Source organism: Lepidochelys kempii, chromosome 17 (genome assembly GCF_965140285.1).
Source record: "Lepidochelys kempii isolate rLepKem1 chromosome 17, rLepKem1.hap1, whole genome shotgun sequence".
In the NCBI taxonomy this organism is placed as follows: Eukaryota; Metazoa; Chordata; order Testudines; family Cheloniidae; genus Lepidochelys; species Lepidochelys kempii.
This window is the reverse complement of record NC_136396.1, coordinates 17,315,594-17,335,621: the sequence shown is the minus strand read 5'-3', so window position 1 is coordinate 17,335,621 and position 20,028 is coordinate 17,315,594. Positions and strand designations below refer to the sequence as shown.

Below are 20,028 nucleotides of genomic sequence, written 5' to 3'. Positions count from 1 at the left end.
GGGAATAACTGACACTAAGATCTCAGTCTCTCACATCACAGGCTATCAGTAGCTCTCTACACTTGTTTGTACTCACATTCATTGTAGATCTACACGGTCCACTTACCTGGAAGCTCAAAATCAGTCCACTTCTGCAGAGACCCACTGAAACTGTGCCGATCCTGTTGAAAATCACTGCTGCTGGACATGATTAATTCATCACAACCTTCTTCTGTATTACACTGAGAGTCAAATTTGATTGAGAGATAGATAGCACCAGGGATGTGAACTTTATCCTGAGGAAGGCAAACAGATAACACCCACACCATTGCACTGTATCTGTATACAAATACTCAAAAGGCAGATTTCAAATAAGGTATAACAAAGATTACGACATTTCTATTTAAGAGTCTTCATTAGTTTGGTTGTGGGCTAGTTCAAAGAGTGCTGTCGACACTGCCAACTACACATAAAAGAGTCTGCAAAATCTAATTTCTAGAAGTGCTCATGTTTAAATGAGCACAGTAATCCTGTATGCCTGTAAACTGATGCACTAATCCAGAAAGCCAGTTTCCAAGATACTGACCTCCAGGGCACATCTTAAACGATAGTATTGCGTATACTAAAAAACCCTCACAACAGAATTCCTACTACATACAAAAGCTAAGAAAACTCCCAGGGTTGCCATGAGAATTTCTGGTTCCAGGGGACATTCCTCTTTATTCTATCCACATGCCCCCTTTCTTTGCTTCATCTCTTTGCCCAATATGGGACACTGGGGAGATGTCACTCATGGTGCTGTTGAGTGCTCTCTTAGAACAGATGACTGCCTTTTACTCTCTAAACTAGTACGGTGCTGCCAACTAATATCAGGAAAAGAGAATCATTAAGACTGTGTGTAGAGGAAAGGTAGCCCAAAACTAAAAACACAGTAAGAAGTTTCATACTTAATTTTCCACTGATGTCTCAAGAATTTGAGATGCTTGTTGAAACAGGCCCTTGGATGAAAGTACAATTTGTTGCCTATTAAACCCATAAAATTCAGCCAGGTACTTCAGCATAGGTTTAGTTTTAAACACATGAGTAGTCCCAATGAAGTTAATGGGACTACTCGCATGCTTAAATGAGGCGCACACTTAAGTACCTCATTGAGTGGGACCCTTACTTATATATTCTTGTACAAGGTGAAACTTCAATTATCGGGAACGTCCTGCTCACTGAAAGGTCACGAGTGAGATTTTTCCAGGGAGTGCCTCAACAGGTTAGGAACACAAGTACCATTGTCTGAACCCAGTGGAAGGCAACAGGACTTGGGCTCCATAAGCCACCAAGGTGCTTTTGAGAATCCCACCCAATCTATTCAATTCATGCACAACCCATGCACACTCACTGCACTGTAACATACGTAAATTACCTCAAAGTTAGTATTGTTGTTATAAGGATGTTTGGATTCCCGCACTTGGATTGCCATTCCAGGTTCCTCCATAAACTGACAGGCAGTCAGCGCCATTGTTCCCAACATGCTCTCACTGCATCCCTGCAGCACTTTCTGCAAGATCTGAGGAAATACAACACATCATGCAAGGTCAATTTGCTATCAAATCAGCATTTGTAGTCGGATTTGACAAGGATTGACAAAAAAGTTGTTTTAGCAACACGGCCCTCAGAAGAGGGAAAACAAGCCACTGATAGGAAGTAAAAGAGAAACTCATAAATGAAATTGCCAACTGGCCTTACTAGGTGTGTGTATTGTCTCCTGTAAATGTGGAAGGTTTAATTTAGTCCTTGGACTGTGTTTCAAATCCTGCGTGTTACTTTAAAGAGATTCTTGTGTATTGAGACAACTTTGGAAGGCCAGAAATTGTCTAACCTCACTGCACAGATGTTGGCATAAAAGGCTAATCCCACAATACCACAATAGATTGAGATAGGTAAATAAAGCCTAAGACAAATAAGGCAAGTAATTTTGATCCAGAGAATTTTGTTAACATACCAGATAGACCCTTTACCTTCCATATCTGCAAGGAGTTTCAGTTTTAAGCAACAATGTCAAATACTTCAGGTTTCATATTGCACAATCCTACCTACAAAAATGAGTCTTATCAAATATCCCCCTACCATGGTTATAAAAGTACTAGTGTTTTGTTTTAAAATTAGTCTTCTGCTGTAATGAATGTCACAATTAATATAGGTCCTATCCATAAACAAAGTGGTGATAGTGGAAGCAGAGTCTGAAATGCAGACTCTAGACTAAATGGTATTTGTTTGGATTTTTAAGACTAGGATACTCAAAGTTGATATTTAAAACCATATTGATATAACCAGGATGTTTACTAGCAAACAACCTTTGGTTTTAGAAAAATATATATGTTTACTTTAAAAAAAAATAAAGACAAAGTTTAAAACGCTACTTCTTTCTTCCAGTATCTGGGAAGTCTGAACATATCTATGGCAATGGATGATTCTGACTTAACTCAGGAAGCCAAAAATTAAGAATACGTGAGGACAAAATGGACTCAAATTCCTGTACGTAAATTAATGAGGAAGTCCGGATATTTCAATTTTCTTTTTGATTAACAACCAGTTCTTAACCTAAGCTCTAAGCATGTGTGCAACAGAGGCCAGGGCTGAGATGAGGCATGGTGAAACAGCCAGCTGAATAATGCAAGAAAAGATATTGGAGGAGTATTTGTTTCCTGGATATGCACACACACTTTATTAGTTATATTCCAGTAGTGTCCAAAAGCCCTAATCTGGAGACACAACTATGTTAGGTGCTGTATGGATAGCTAGGTAGTTATTACTTGTCTTCAGCTACAATTCTGAGACCCTGTTTGCTGGTAACAAACTTTTATTTTTTAATACACAGAAGATTTTTAAAATACATACTGAAACCAAGCTAAAAACAGCACTCAAATTTGGCTCCTTATCCCATTGACTTCTATGCAGAACAGAATTTTCCCCATCCTAATTGCTCATTTATTTGAAATGCTGCATCCAAAAGAAGTATGTTTTTCAGTTTTCTGTTGGTCACAAAGTCCTTTTGTAAAAATATTGTCAAACCCCATTGTTTCTGGCTGAGAACGGAGTTTTTATTATAGAAGAAATATATTATTTGAAGCTTAAAGTCTTTGAAGGTTTTGTATTTATTTTTTTTAAAAAGAATCACAAGTATCTCTGGGAGTTTGCTAATCAGCTGGAAGTTTATGTACATATCGGATTGACTCAGACATACAAATGCAGTCCAATTACCTTCTCCCATCGCTGCTTCTCCTCTAGCTGCATAAGCATGTCCAAAATGTAAGTCATGTGCGCTGGGCCACTGAGCTCCAGGATTTCTTCATTTACTGCCATGTCATCAGGCCATTCAGCCAACAACGAGGCAAGTACATGCCTGGCATAAAGAACAGCAGTAGCCTCGTTCACCCGATACAGGTAATCCCGCACAGCTTTTTTGCTCCTGGAATCCAGCTCTTTGTGTAAGAGTATGGAACTCTTGGTACGACGCTGTTTGGCATAGCTAAGCTGGAGATCACTCTCCGTGTTGGTTATCAGTTTCTGGGTAATGGGATTGGATTCCTCAGTGGCTTTATCACAGAGTACAGGTTTTGACTGTAAAAGACAAGCACAAGCCTGAAAACAGATTCAGAGCAATTTACTTCTTCATGTCTACAAATCTATGACCAAAAGTTTAATTAGCTGTTTACAGGTTGATAGACTCATCAAAAATTACAAGATCCAATCTTTCATAGAGAACACAACTAAGTCTGCCTGTGGACAATTTACCTTAAGTTTGCCCCTGGTATTAATGTATATCATTACAAATTATATACCACTGATATTAAATGCAGGCAAGAACCAACCGATTCTGAACACTGAGAGCTTAAACTTAAGCTGAATTGTACAGGTGAAGCACTAGTGATAATGCTCCACACCTTTTTTGTGGTTCTCCTGTTAGATGTATTGTAACTACTGATTATCCCAGTAATCACAGCCACTGAAGAGGGACTAAGAAATTAGCAGCTTTATTTCCTTCCTGACCCTTTGGTGAAGATCTAGCTGGCATTTCTGTCAAATACCACGGTGTTCCACAAGCCATGCTAGTCTACTAAGGAACTCAAATGCCCAGTACCAAACATGGATCTATCTTCATTCTTGTTTAGTGGAAAATGGGCCCATTTTTCAATGTCATTTTAGATAAGCCATAAATGTACTAAGGTATCAAATATGCAAAGAATACAAAGATGCAATTTCTTTCTTTTTTTTTTTTTTAAACTGAAGGTAAGTTTAGTACTGGAACAGATTACCAATATATGTGGTTAATTCTCCATTCCTTGGAGTCTTTAAAATCAAGACTGGATGTTTTTCTAAAAGATATGTGCACTTCAAGCACAAATCAGTGGGGTAGATACTGGAATGACTGGATGAAATTCTATGACCCATACAATGCGAAAAGTCATACTAGATTATGATATGTCCTCAGGCCTTAAAATACTATGAATCCATGCTTAATCTTTTTGTGGATGGTCATTAAATGAGAACATCCATAAATTACCACGACACTATATTGTAGATCTTCGCAATATCAAATACAGATTTATCATAGAATATCAGAGTTGGAAGGGACCTCAGGAGGTCATCTAGTCCAACCCCCTGCCCAGAGCAGGACCAATCCCAACTAAATCATCCCAGCTAGGGCTTTGTCAAGCCTGACCTTAAAAACTTCTAAGGAAGGGGATTCCACCACCTCCCTAGGTAACGCATTCCAGTGTTTCACCACCCTCCTAGGGAAAAAGTTTTTCCTAATATCCAACCTAAATCTCCTCCACTGCAACTTGAGACCATTACTCCTTGTTCTGTCATCTGCTATTACTGAGAATAGTCTAGATCCACCCTCTTTGGTTCCACCTTTCAGGTAGTTAAAAGCAGCTATCAAATCCCCCCTCATTCTTCTCTTCCGTAGACTAAACAATCCCAGTTCCCTCAGCCTCTCCTCATAAGTCATGTGTTCCAAACCCCTAATCATTTTTGTTGCCCTTCGCTGGACTCTCTCCAATTTCTCCACATCCTTTTGGAGCCCAAAACTGGACGCAGTACTCCAGATGAGGTCTCACCAATGTCGAATAGAGGGCAACGATCACGTCCCTCGATCTGCTGGCAATGCCCCTACTTATATACCCCAAAATGCCATTGGCCTTTTTGGCAACAAGGGCACACTGTTGACTCATATCCAGCTTCTCGTCCACTGGCACCCCTAAGTCCTTCTCTGCAGAACTGCTGCCTAGCCATTCGGTCCCTAATCTGTAGCGGTGCATGGGATTCTTCTGTCCTAAGTGCAGGAATCTGCACTTGTCCTTGTTGAACCTCATCAGATTTCTTTTGGCCCAATCCTCCAATTTGTCTAGGTCCCTCTGTATCCTATCCCTACCCTCCAGCGTATCTACCACTCCTCCCAGTTTAGTGTCATCCGCAAACTTGCTGAGGGTGCAATCCACACCATCCTCCAGATCATTATCCATTTGTAGAAGCCAGTAAGTATTAAATAAGCTGTTTTTTAAAAGAAATTAATGTTTTAAATATATGTTTCCTGTAAGTGAAGATTAGTGATGCCCATAAATACCTGAGCTTCTCCATGGATCCATGTTGGGCCTGCATTTTAGATTCAAGATTTCCTGCATTTTAGTTGCATCCCAATATACGGTTAATTGACACTTGCTACCTAGTTATATATTCACTTAACTTCTCTTTTGCTACTAGAGTCATGCTGTCCATTTTGGCAAAACAGATTCACCATTCTTTGGTATTACTGAAGCATGGTTACATTGCAGTGAGGTGGTCAGTGTACATGTTTATGGTTGTATATTAGGTCAAATCTCTCTTGTATGAGATAAGGAATTCATAGCATTCCAATAAAGCCATAATTTGTTCTCCTGATCGAAAATCTAGTTCTTCTAAATCTTCAAGAGAGAAGCTGCAGAGAAGAAAGCTAAGTTCTTGCTGATATCTTGCCTATTCTTTTTAACACAATAAAACAGATTAATCTCAGGAGCTTTAACAACAATCTTAAATTCAGACCTTCTAAATTATTTGAATCACTAAGTCTTGTTTCAGAGTAGCAGCCATGTTAGTCTGTATTCGCAAAAAGAAAAGGAGTACTTGTGGCACCTTAGAGACTAACCAATTTATTTGAGCATAAGCTTTCGTGAGCTGTAGCTCACATGCATCCGATGAAGTGAGCTGTAGCTCACGAAAGCTTATGTCCAAATAAACTGGTTAGTCTCTAAGGTGCCACAAGTACTGCTTTTCTTTTTACCAAGTCTTGTGATATCAAATTTTCTTTTCTTCCCCTCCCCCTTTTTCTTTCTTTTTTTTTTTTTTTTTAAAAAGAGAGCACACACCAAACATGGCAAGATGATCATGTCTGTATCCACTGCTTTCGAACTCTGCTCTTCCAATCTCAAACGCTTGCTGGGTTGCCATTTCTGGGCCAGTGTTCGGATCCTTTCATCTGTTGTAATTACATCTCCATCAAACCTTAAAAGCGACAAATTTTGCAGTCAATAAACTTTAAAAAAAAAAAAAAGATATATTTGCATGTAAAGCTTCCCTGACTTGCATTTAGAAAGCTCTTATCCAAGTACTGCCTTACTCTTTTGTGAGGTCAGATCAAATAACATTCTTGTTTGATCTTATTAACTGAAAAATACGTTCATGTCTTCCAACTTGATTTGGTAAGAAGCAGATGGTACCAGAAGCTGCTCTGAGTGCCAGTAAGTCTATGCACATCACTCTTCCTCAGTTAGGAGGACACTTGAGAAATACTGGTATTTTGCTGACTTTCCATCCATAAAAGCAGTTTCTTCTACAGAGATATACTGTGCATGTGAGTAAAGTTATCCAAAAGGAACATACAACATACTTCAAAAATGTTAGCTTCTGTCCTCACATCTACAGTTCCAAATGTAACAGGAGTCAATTTTCCAATTACATTTTAGGAAACACTACAAAGCAGCTCCATATCCTTTTCTTTACAGCAGTTTCTGCTTAGCTTCCCTGTTAACTGAGTAAAAGTTACCTTTCACATTCAATGACTTTTTCTGCTGGATTCAATAGTTCACTTACCTCTTTTGAACTTCCAAAAAGAAAGAATCTGTTCTTTTCATCTGCAGCTCATACATGGCACGAAGAATATGCAATGGTGCATTGAGTGCGTCATGCGTCATCTGAAATAAAACTGAGGTAAGGTTAGGCGAGGAAAGATGAATTTCAATTGGGGTTATCTACACACACATTTTTCCTGTTCAGCACATGAATAAAGGACTTATGAATTTCATAATCTCTACAGCAATAATTTACTAAAAACATTAGAAATATTTATTATTGCAGTCCAAGCATAAAATTATACTTAATCTAAGCAATAATACCAGAATCAGTTTATGAATAACTAAAAATTAAAAGTAAAATCTGTATTAAAGACCAACATATGGAAACAATTTTGTGTAATCCAAATGAGGCACAGTATCTTCAGAAATGGGAAAAACAGTTAAGTCTAATAAGTACCAAGAAACATATTTTGGTTGCTTCATCCAAGCCCTCTAGAGGATCAAGTTTGCTCTGATCCAGATCAATGGGACTGATGGATGGGTCCACGTTCTGATCTCGGTCCCTTTCCTCTAGTTCTGTATCCTCACGTTCAGCCAGGGAGCTGATCTCCTTCTTTGAGGAGTACAGCATTATTGACAAAATCTGCATGGAGAAAGGCAACATATGGTATAACACCTGTAGGTAGTATTAGTGTAGCTGCAACTGGCACTTGTAAGAACATTATAAACACCGGGACTACGTTTATTAACGCATGCTTTTCTAAAGAGGAACAGCACTTAAACAGCATTTCCCATTCCATAAGTGCTTTACATTTTACAGGCTTCTATGAAGACGTCTCAAATAATTAACCATACATTTAAAAAAAACAGAGAAAAAACATTAATTCTTAAACAAGTTTGAGTATATTAATATTCAAGCACTCCAAGATGGGAACATAATAGAGTTAGCTGTAATCATCATCTACAGGCAAAATGGTGTTTTTTAGCCACCAGTTCCTTTCCTGAAAAATAAATAAGTTAGATATTTGGCTCCAGTATGCCCAGTAACATTAACTACTCATTATTAGGAAGAGCAGCAGGGTAACACATCACCTTGGTCTTGCCAATTTAGATCAACTGTAAGCATCAAGGCCAGTACAGACACCATGAGAAAAACCTCATAGAGCTTTGTCTGTTGCCATAACATAGAAAAGCACACTGCCAATTCTCCCTGCAATAACAGATGTTCAAAAGAACGAAGTGTCCAAGTGTATGTTGGATCTCCCACCAGTTACACTATTGTAATGATTCATGTGTATCTGCTTAAGTACTGTGTACAGCATCAGTATCGAATAGGTCTCTTGGAGATCTACGGATACGATTTTTGAAGTTAAAAGCTGGGATTTTCAAAAGGGCTAAAAGGAATTGGAAAAAAAAATTGCAGGGAGACTTTGGCTCCGACCCCCAATAAGCCCCTTCAAAAATCTCAGATTATATCAGTTCAACACTAGCAGTACTCAAAAGGCATTCTCCATCATGTTCTGGGAACAAAATGGTAAATATATTTAATACGTAAACAATAATGCTTCAAAAGTTTAATGTGCGGTGAAAATGCGATGCCTTGAGCTTTTATGCCAATGGCTACACTGACTGTCACAAAATGTTATTATTCTCTTACTTCCAAGTCTCTGAGAAGCCATGTCTTACTGAAACCAGTTCCTTTGCTGCACTTCTTCACCAGCAGCTTAAGTAAGTCCGACTGAAGAAAGGCTGCTTGGATTTCCTCAAAACGATGAGTCTGTCAAAGAGAGAGAAAAGTTACTGTGAGAGCTGCCTGACAATACACAATTCTAACTGAGCAGGACCTTCTTTATGAGAAAAATAATTCTCCTTTATTTTTTTTAAATTCCAGCAAAACTATAGAGTTTCTCACTACTCAAGTCTTTAACAGTACTCGCAATGAGATGTGTAATACCACTACTACCTCGTTGTTGTTAGAGTAAAACTAATTGTACTCCGCACAACAAAAAAGGCCAGATGAACTCAAATGCATAATTTTTTCCTCAGAGTTTTGAGAATTCCCCCACCCATATTTCCTCCACTCTGACCAAAATCTACCATTATGGTCCAGCATCTTCACAGTCAGCCTTATCACAGAGGAAAATTGATCAAACACATGTCAACAATATTCCTTAATCTACTCTTTTGAGCTACGCTCTCAGACTCTTTATGCAGAGGATGCAAGGGGCCAGGTCTCACAAATGACCTTGGCTATTACAAGAACCCCTCAAGGATCAGGTCCCCATGACGTGAGGTGCTGCATACATAGGATGGCCCCTGACCCAGACAGCTCACAGTCTTCACTCCAAACTTTTATGTAGCTAGTAAGACATTTAAAAAAAAAAAAAAATCACCTTAAGTGTTCTGTACAATCCTTTCAGAGCAAGAGACAAGACCCAGGTGGCTTCCACTGCCTCTGCATAGCTACTGTCCATGCTGGTCTGCAAAAGGTGGCTGGTTATAAAAGCAAAATGCTGGAGATACTGTCTCAGCTGGGTTTGGGATTCAGTGCTCTCTTGTTCACATTTCTGAGCCAACTGGTAGTCTTTTACTAGAAGAAAAAAAACCTGTCATGTTGGAATTTTCCTCTAGGCTCAGTTTATTATACTTATCATTTGTATTAATGTAGCGTCTGGGAGACCCAGTCATGGACCAGGGTCCAATTGTGCCAGGCTGCACAAACACAGAACCTGCCCCCAAAGAATTTATAATCTAAAGTATAAAACAAAAGGCAACATGTGGCCAGACACACAGACCAGCAAGAGAGTACAAGGGAGACAATACAGATCAGTAGGATACGCCGCAGTCTAAGCACACTAGCAGCCTAACTTAAGTTTTTTATAGGAATCACAGCAAAAGAGATGCTGGCAAGTCCTCTCCTAACACTAAGCATTAAGTTAAAACTAGACAAGTATATTCAAGTCAATAATTAATGTGGGAATTAAATTCCAATAAAGCAGAATCACATTTAAAACTGGTGACATGAATTCCTTCATGAGGGCATACAGTTTTGCTACAGCTACACATTTTCCTCATTTTTGTTGGAGCGTATTGATAAAAATGTTCTCTTCCCTTTTAGTACAGAATAAAAATGCTTGGATAGTGAGTTGTCTTCTTACCACTTCCTTTGTACTGAAAATAATCGCAAGTATAGTTAAAAATAGCACATACTTCTGTTTAGCACTAGACAGAGAGTCAGTGGGCACAGAAGTACAAGTGTTATCTCACGGAACAGACAAAATGAGGGAAAACTAATGACCCAAAACTGATCTGGTGAATTAAATTATTATGTCCTCCTTTCACTATTCCTGCTAATGCCTGATCCATTTTTGACTCAACCAATGAGAAAACAAGAGAGTCCACACCTATATGTCTGAACCTTCCTGATTATCAAAGTGAAGCTTCTTAACTAGATAATCCTTTGCTTTCCACCTACTTTTAAGTACTACAATACTTTCAATGTTACTGGCATGCATAATAGTATTTGTTTTATTAGTTTCAAAATCTTAGTGCACTGGTAGAGTTATGTGTTGCCACTAAACACTATATGCTAAGACTGAAAAGATCAACTTTCATAATTTGTTTTGTTTACTATGCAATTTCTATTTGGGCTTTACCTTGTGATTTTTCTGAACAAGGTAAAATTAAATTTTAAAAAGTCTTTATTTTGGATTTTGCTTGCAATACAACTACAGTATGCAGAGTGTCCAGTACAAACAAAAGACACCCTTTAAAGCAAATTTAAAGGTTACACTAGCAAGCCCATTCTACTGCCATGCCCCAGAATGCATCATTCTAAGATGTCAGAGATAACACATCCTCCCTAGACTACAGATCAGCACATCTGGTACAGGACAATCATTTTTGCATTGAATGTAGCATGACTGTCAAAGTTTCTTGTTTAGTCTTATTTCATAACTTTCAGGGGAGATTTCACAGACTTGAAATTGTGTAGTATTAAAAAAGTAGGGTTTATCTGACTACATAGCCTCATTCTTTGCAATGGGACAGGAAAAACCTGGTTGGGTCACAGCTAACACTGGTCCCTTTATTGACAATTAGCATATTTCATAGGGCCTTTCTCCCCCACCCCCCAGACTCCATCTGCTAGTAGGTGCTCATGTCATATTTACTGTCAGAATGGCCATTAAGATATTTGAAGATTCATTTCTGGGCAGCAGAGTGAACTGACCAGCATATATTTATGCTGTGCATGCTCCTTTGGGTGGCGGGGTTAAGTATATGCTGGAGGAGTAAGTATTTTTAAATTTGCAATTAATTAAAACCTTTTAAACGCTCACAAAAAAAGGACAAGACAGCAGCAATGACCAAATAAACAACTGTCATGTTAACTTCAGATACAAGGACTGTTTTGTGAAGTCTCTGCAACTACAATAGGAAGTGTCATATTCTGAGTACATTTATAAAAGCAAAAATTCTTGTACCAAGTGATGTTATATTAGTTTAGCAGAAACCTAAAAAATTTGTTCTGCTTTATGGGTGGAAATCAGATATATTTTCTATAAGGAATCCAGCTCATAAAGCTCTGTATAAAATCATTTACTAAAACTTCAGGTTTTGGGTACTCATAGGAGATACTGTAAGGAAATATCACATGATTCTTAGATATAAGAATGTCAAGGAACCTGTTTTCCTTTTCCGGGTTTTGATGTCTACAACAACCGCCCTGTTTTTCTCAGTAAAGTGCTTTAGAATGATAACATTATGAGGCTCATTGGCATTATCCATGTACACGGAGCGAGTTCCCATACACAGCACCTGCATTAGCAAAACAAAGGGAGACAAAGGACTTCAGTTACCAGTCTAACTTCGTATAATACTTAGAACTTTTATTTTTTACATTATCTTATATATGTGGCTGCATTTTGGTTACAGTTAATACCATACTTGTTATTTAAACAATTGTCCATTGCCAAATATATGCTGGTATTTAGACATATGAAGTAGATTTTTGTAACAAAATACCTCAGGTGCATATTAACAACTTAATGGTACTCTGGTGATATATCAGAGATACCAATATTAAGAATAATGGCTTGTTTTATACTGGTATAAAGCCCTTTTTTGATGTTCAATGTTATGCTATTCTGGATTTCAAGTTGCTGGTTACAAGTTGCACACAATGAAATGTACCCAAGCAAAACCAGAGCTATGTAATTATATTGTTTTCCATTAGACAAAGACTACAACCAACTATGCAAGAGACGAAGGATGAAGTCTCAGACATATCTCTTGAGTTTTGTGGCTTTTGTCAATTTATGGCATGAAAGTGTAGTGTTTAGTGTTTAAAAGTAGAATTTATAATTATCATAGCTCAAATCATTATGTATTGATCAGTATTCCAATTACCTCTGGAAATCCAACAAGTACCAATAAGGTGAAGATATTGGTGTGTTTTAACTGGAAGGGCAGCTGCTTAATACAATGGTCTGTGAAAGCTGCAATCACACTATGCCACTGTGCAGAGGAGTTCAAAGCTCGAAGAATATCCGCCATGGAGCATGCCCAGTCCAGACCTATGCGGCTGGAAAACAAGGTTCGACTGTATTAGGTGGTTTGACTACACACTGTTACACAACTATTTTCCCTCAAAACACAAAATCATTATTACATTATTTCCAAATGTCAGAAGATCTTACTTTTTCATAGCATCGCTTGAGGATTTGAATTCAGATATATGAATGCTATTAATTCCACTCATCATTAAATCATTAAAAAAAAATCACATTGGCCTGCCATCTTAAATAGGACTGAAGGCCACAATGAATAAAAAAAGTTGATAGAAATTCAAGGCAACACATGGTCTCGCTAACTTTAGTTTAGGACTGGAAATTTTCTTTCCTTCCTTTGCTTCTCCTTGCAGATGAGTAAGACAGGCTTGGGAAATCTGTTTTAGAGATTTAATTTGCTGACAATATTTTGATATAATTGGATGCCAAAATAGCTTCACATAATACAAAGGATTGTGTATTTCCTTGATTCATGAATCTCTTTATAAGACCAGTAGATTCTCTGTGTATTCTATCTTTATATCTGCATGCTTTTCTAATCGGTTTATTAACCTGTCTAATCCCTCTTCCCAAATAAAAAAAACCTAGAGTGAAGAATAATACTTAACACAGTATTTAACAAAGCATGCTATTAACCTTCACTCTTCAAGAGAGTGTTCTACTTCCACTTAAGGTACTGAAGACTGTACCTTCAAAGCAACTTTATTATCTCTCCCTGAATGCAAGACTTCTTTCTACCTTTCTAGACTCCTCTGCAAAGACAGCTCCCTCTATCCTTCACTATAGGCCTTGCCTCCCCATGTTGGTTCTTTCCAGCTTGACCTTTTGATATGATCTACCTTCTCCTGGACTGAGGTACATGTTGGAATTAGGAGGATAGGGAAACAGGTCACATCAAACGTTTAGGTAGTAGGACTGGCCCTTGCTCTTCTCTAAACCCCAAAATCCTACCTCTTCCACAACAGTGTCCTATATAAGCCTCTGAAAATTACCCATCTCCCAGTTGATAGCATCACGTGGCATGACCCTAAGAGATGTTGACTTCAATGGGAGCTATGGCTAATATGCACTTCACAGGACTGGGCTCAAGAATTAACCCAAATCAGGTTACACTCCTCCCCTCCTCCTGTTGAGCATATAAAATCAAGAATTCTCTTAAAGATTAACATTAAAAAAAGCACCTGTCTAAGCATACGGCTCCCAGACTGAACAAAAGATGAGTAGTCTTCCAGCCTTCTGGCACTGTAGACCCATCTCCTGCTGCAAACAGGCTGTGTTTGGCTGAAAGGACCTTTGTCACTGCAGCATCGACTTCTGCAGGCATAAGTCTCAGAATTAACTGGCCCAGAAGACCCAGGGTTAAATGATAGGTTTCATTTAAGTGGCCAGCATTGGAGATTACAACCTGAAACATCAGTGGGAGGATCTGTTCCAGGTTAATCAAAGACATTGTGCATCCCTATAAATAAGAAAGAAAAATCTCATTAGAACAGAAAATATAGCAAAGCCTTTAGTCATAGTTGTACAGTATAATGAGGGTTCGAGTAACTTATTAGTTACTCAATGCTCAGAAACCTTCACCTTTTTGGCTGAACTTTTCCAGCCTTGTATCTACATAAAGGTGGAAAATGTGAGGGAAAATTATTCAACCACTTCTCAGCATGAGGGAGTAAACAAAAACACAATTTTTAAAAAAGTTTAAGAACTTCTGGCATGTAGAAAGTGAAGTCTGGCATGGAAATAGCTCTGGCTGAGAAGATACATCCATTGCTAAAGAAAAAATTGCTTTTGATTTGAGAGATAAGCGCCCGTAAAAGTCATACTGGATACAGTGAATTTTTTCTAGCTAAGCTTACCAAGTGTGCACCCAGAAAAGAACTGAGACACAAATTAACTGCATAGTGATAAGCCTACTCATTGGTGCAAATCAATAGGGACAACCAGAACTGAGGGAAAACAACTCCTGTTGCCCTTGCAAGGTGTTTAGGGGATGGGGGAAGAGGGCCTGTGGCCTTTTCAAGCTGCTTTCAGTTATGTTTCTTTTATATTGGAAATACTTTTCCCATAAAATAGGATGGGGGGGGCAAGGAGAGGAATTTACTCTGTGGTAAAACCTGGTGCATAAGCCCAGAGCAAAAATGTTAGTATCACATTTAGTTGGGCTGATTTAAAGTTAGACAACAAACAAATGTGAACTTTACCTGATGGTTGGTGGTTAATTAATAATGTAACTACATAATGTAATAAAACACTTCAACATTAGCATTTTGACATAAGCTAGCAAAAAGGAAGAACAAGAGTAGCTCTTCCCTGCCCGCACCTTCCCAGCCTCTCCTTCTCCCATTACATCATTTGTTTCAGCTTGAATTTTCCCCATTTTTCTCATCAGTGTGTGTCACAATCAACTAGTTTCCTGAGGGGTAGGGTAGAAGGGGTTGTACTTCATTCTTACAGATCTGAAAGGTGGTAACATAGCTGCCAGCAAGCCAAGAATCCTCTTCTGAGAGCATTCAGCAAAGACTTGCTCCTGGCTAGGCATTAGAGCCTTCTCTGCCTGCTTTTGGGATGAATCTTCTGAATTTTCAACATCTGTGTTTTAAATAAATATGAATTTAAAAACAGTAAAACTGTAGAACATAAGTGAAAATTTGACATTTAAAGTCTGAAATAGTAAGTATAAATAGACAAATATAAAGATGATGGGCTTGTCTACACAGTGTGTTAGTGCACACCAGCAGGCTGTCAATTCTAGACCACACTAGCATGAGGTGCACCCTCCGTGGACCCTGCTGGCTTGCACTACAAGTTCCTTAGTGTGCGTTAACATATAGTCTCATTTCAAACAATACTACATTAATGCATCTTTATAACAAACCCTACACCTAGTAAGCTGGCTCACATAATTTAAAGTCACATCATTCTGATTACCATCTTGTGTCTCCTCTTCCAACTTTATCAAACCTTATTTCAGAAGCTTGTGTGTCTCGGACTACTAGAATTAGAATCACTGCTGCATATACAATATGAATGGGTGGAATCCCAGCTTTTAAATACTGCAAAAAACATTTAACTTCCCACTTCATGGGTTCTCAGAAATACTGACTGCTAAACCTATACGTGATTTGAAATGAGTGGGTGAGTATAGCTAGAAAAGACAGACTAAATCAAAAAGCTTTGCTTTTAAGGCATGGGTTGTGATGAAGCAGGATTTTTTTGGAAGTATTTTTATGTATCCTCTGTGTGCTTCAGTTTCCCCCTATACTGTGCACTGCTACCCAGTGTAGGAAATATGATTAAGACTGCTTTCAGGGCAGACCGAGAGACACAGGAGAGAGACAGATGTGTGTCTAACTATCTGAGTGGACTGAATGGGTCACTAAAAGGATTTACCAAGGCCAGCCCATATAAACGGAAAACCCTAGAAGACAATGGAAAGCCCCAATCACCAGAACATTTGACACCTAGCAACCAATAACCCAGAGGAAGGAGCTTTTCTCTGCCTTTCAGCAGGGTCTGTGAACTCCTTATGGCCCTGCCCAAAGAACAAAGCACAGAGATGACCTCCAGGAGACAAAGAGTTGGTTTCTGGAGGTGGCTGGCTGCTCTCCCCTGGAACTGACTCAGGAGGTCTGAGAGAGACAGAGCCTGACATGGAGTTCACTACAGCATGGCTAGTGAACCGCTTAGTATTGACCAGAATGCACTACATTTCATCCTTTATTTCTCTAGGCTAACCCAAGGACTTCCAATACTGTGTTCCAGTTGACTAATAAATCCTACTCTGCTCTGTTTTGAAAATGTAGCTTGGGTGCCACTGCAAATACTTGCCGAGGTGCATTCTTGAAGCGTACACAAATCTCTACAGGAGTCTACCTCAATGGGACTTGCTGGGCAGAGCTCACAGTATTGAAGCAGGAGTACCGGAGCTCAGAGACTTGAGTCGGGGAGGCAAGGAGACTGGGAGCCTACCCTGAAGGAAGAAGTGGGACTCTCTGGGGATCTGCCACACTGAAGAGGTTCCTCCAAGAGACACTGTTTAAAAGCTGGGGTGTAGCACTAAGCCTGTTAATCCATGATATGGTGGTCTCCCAACTTGTCATCTATGGGCAGACTTGATTCCACAATTGTCCCCATTTCCTTCTCACTGATGCGAAGATGTCAACAGCAATCCAAAAGGAGTGAGAAATGGGTTTGCAGAGATAAATGAAGTTACAGTACTGTTAAGTCATCTTTCTTTCTCTTTTGAGAATTGCCTCTACATATTTTCACCCTAGGAAACCCTTCATTTCAGGCTTAGGGAGGAAAAACTGACATTATGAGAACATTGGCTTGTAATTAGATTCTCCAGTCCCTTGTGAATACAGCCACACATGGATAATACTGTGCATGGGATCTTAAATCTTGTTTAAATATCATTAAAATTATGTCTAACAAATAACTTGTATTATGCAAGGGTATTATTAAACCATTATGTCATTTTACTAACCACTATTTAGTTTTTTAAAAATGTAAGCAGTACTTTCTATTATATACCTTAATCAATAAAGGCATCTCTATAAAACCTCCAATTTTATACGAAAAATTTAAAAAAAGACAAGATCATAGGCACAGCACAACTTTTGACATACACTTTGAAGAGAACACAAACGGAAGGAATGGACTTTAAAATAGTAGAAAAATGAAAACGAAGAACACAGAGAGGGGAAGGAAGAGAAAAAGATTTAAATCATCTCTGCAACTTAATACACGGCAAGCAGATAATGATTATATTGACTATATTCACTTGAGTAATGTAGAGAAATGGGTTTGAAATGCCAGGGAGAAATTTACTAAGCAAGAAAGCATGCTTAATCTTTGTAATGTATTAGATCCAATAGCACTATAATTGGTAATATACTTCACCGAAATCACATAACGTATGCAATTCAGGTTGATCTTTCAAACCTACTGCTAGCTGTGTGGCAATCTGTACAAATTGAAATCCAGGTAAAATGCTCTATGTATGGGTATTCCAAAGCAATAAGATGATCAGGTCTTGATGTAGTAGACTGTTTACTGAAACGGAATCTATTTACACATGTACAAGATAAGGATGGACACAAAAATACAGCTGTGTATATGTTTGGAGTATGTGTATGTTGGATGAAATGGGAAATCTCTTACCTGGAAGATGTGAAGATATGCTATCATCTACAGAATTAAGAGTCAGTGTCTCTGAATCCTGGCTCAAAACATCTTTCTTTGATAAAGGAGCACTAGGAGGATTGCTTTGGCTATCTTGTTTTTCTATAGAAGACTGAATTTCATCACAAACATCTCCTTTCCCCTAAAAATAAAACAAAAATATACATACCAAGAGACTGAAGAATTTAATTCACCGAGTTAAAAAGCCACAGAAAGAAACTGAGTCAATAAATTTTCACTTGACAAAAAAAGTTATTTTAAATTATAAAAACCCTTCATTGATATATTTCACGCTATGTTCAGGCCTTAAGATTCCATATACAAAATGAAAATTACACTTTTTCCTATGTTATATGTAATATTACATCCACAAACAAGTTTCTCTTACATGAGAAACTATTTGGCCTATGAAATCGAATTGTAACAGAATTGGAAGCCCTGGGGAGGGGCACTACATCCCTGAAAACTAATTTAGGCACCCACGGCCCATTCAGAGGGAAAATGTTGTTTTGTCTTTCTCACACACCGCTTTCAGAATCAAAGTCAACTTTAGAAATGTGAGGTGACCCAGCAATGCAGGTATAACGTGCCAGTTCACTTACTGTACCCCAGATCACTGGAGCAAAGAATGGAAATATTTATCACTGTTGAGGATCATACAAGAATGGGCATCAACTGAACTGTACTTTGGAATTTCGTAAAGCAGTACTTACATTGCAATATACAAAAGAGCCTGTCCTTGGCTTTTTATTCATTCTGTTGGCTGCTTTATCACCAGCATGGCCCTCTATAGCGCCACCTTTTGGAGGGCTCACAGAAGTGGTCTCATTCCCTGAGAAAGATTCACCTTCTGGCAACATGCAGAGGAGAGCTAAAGCTTTCAAACCTGAGGGGAAAAGATTACAAACATCTATTTAAGGATTGAATACTAAGACATGTGGCGTTTCACAACCAAAATTTGGTAGCTGCTAGCAAGAGACTCAGATTTTGATGAAGTGAGCTGTAGTTCACGAAAGCTTATGCTCAAATAAATTTGTTAGTCTCTAAGGTGCCACAAGTACTCCTTTTCTTTTTGCGGATACAGATTAACACGGCTGCTACTCTGATTCCAGGATTGTAACCCTGAAGTGGCCAGAACCAGCTACAAGCACAGTTGAGAGCTTAGAATATCACCAGGTTCACTCATCACTGGTACTCACAGTCTGTTACCATCCAATTTAGGTTCTCAGCCATTTCCGGCTTTTTTAAACTTTATAAATTAGACCTGCATGACAGAACAAGCTTTTTCCAACTTTTAAAGAAAACCTTTAACTTTCAAAACACATTTTACATAGAGCTGTATTCTGCCATCCTATGTCACACAGAGTAGAATCTTACTCTGCGAGAAAGTCTCAGTGAAGTCAATGGGACTGTTTCTGCAGCACCTTATTCCACATCATGAATAAGATTAAAACTATCTGGCCAACAGTGAAGGTCAAGAAACACTTTTAACCATGTCGTTTTTTTTCTTCCTCAGGGCCCCTGTAAACAAGATAACTGCTTCCACATCTAGGGACAGTGTGTCGTCTTAAACTGAAAATTTATGAGAAGTTGTCCCAGTATATTACTCTAATTTTCTTAAGTCTTCTGTTTTTCCATCACATGTTCCATTATCACTGAGAATATTGTTACTCTAATAATAGGACTTCTAAATGGTCAGTTATAAAACATTCTCTGTACTATTAGTGAAATGTAGCTTCCCTCTGATATTACGCTAGGCTTTTCTTTCCTTGGAAAACTGCAAAGTGATTAATCAGAGGCTTTGCACCAGGGTCACTCTAACAACTATTGTGTTTCAATAAAGAGAGGATTTGGGTCACCTTTTCCATGCTGTGCTTTCATCAGGCAGTCTCCAATGAGCTGTATACATTGATGTTGCAGAACTCTAGCATGACTGAGAATCTGCGAATCAAGTTTCTCTCCTACTTCATCCCCACTTGCCAAGTCTGCACAGTAGAGAGTCAAGGCAGCAAACAGTAGCCAAGAATAGTTGTGGATATAAGGCTGGATGAGTCTCTGTCGGTCACTGATTCGAATGGTCACCATCGGATATATTGTGATGCTGTGCGTGGGAAGGTGACTGAAAGAAAGTGTTTACAGTTTAGAACTTAAGTTTAAATGCAAGTTTTCTTTCTGAAAAAGGAAGAATAGAA

The 20,028-nt window shown here is 38.5% G+C and overlaps 1 protein-coding gene across 5 annotated transcripts in view; it reads right to left on the bottom strand.

Moving 5' to 3' along the window:
• The window catches only part of ZZEF1 (zinc finger ZZ-type and EF-hand domain containing 1), an 82,188-nt gene that overhangs the window by 10,817 nt on the left and 51,343 nt on the right, over window positions 1-20,028 (bottom strand). For 3 of the 5 annotated variants that reach the window (XM_073316182.2, XM_073316184.2, XM_073316186.2), the window contains 15 exons: window positions 19,696-19,955; window positions 18,550-18,722; window positions 17,816-17,978; window positions 15,105-15,241; window positions 13,834-14,111; window positions 12,492-12,666; window positions 11,768-11,900; window positions 9,476-9,672; window positions 8,740-8,859; window positions 7,540-7,725; window positions 7,102-7,202; window positions 6,378-6,513; window positions 3,232-3,612; window positions 1,394-1,537; window positions 107-275 (listed from right to left, as the gene is read on the bottom strand). In XM_073316182.2, the coding sequence (XP_073172283.1) occupies window positions 107-275; window positions 1,394-1,537; window positions 3,232-3,612; window positions 6,378-6,513; window positions 7,102-7,202; window positions 7,540-7,725; window positions 8,740-8,859; window positions 9,476-9,672; window positions 11,768-11,900; window positions 12,492-12,666; window positions 13,834-14,111; window positions 15,105-15,241; window positions 17,816-17,978; window positions 18,550-18,722; window positions 19,696-19,955 (2,753 nt within the window). The remainder of the gene's footprint in view (window positions 1-106; window positions 276-1,393; window positions 1,538-3,231; window positions 3,613-6,377; window positions 6,514-7,101; window positions 7,203-7,539; window positions 7,726-8,739; window positions 8,860-9,475; window positions 9,673-11,767; window positions 11,901-12,491; window positions 12,667-13,833; window positions 14,112-15,104; window positions 15,242-17,815; window positions 17,979-18,549; window positions 18,723-19,695; window positions 19,956-20,028) is intronic. The other 2 variants (XM_073316183.2, XM_073316185.2) reach the window with 1 other exon arrangement.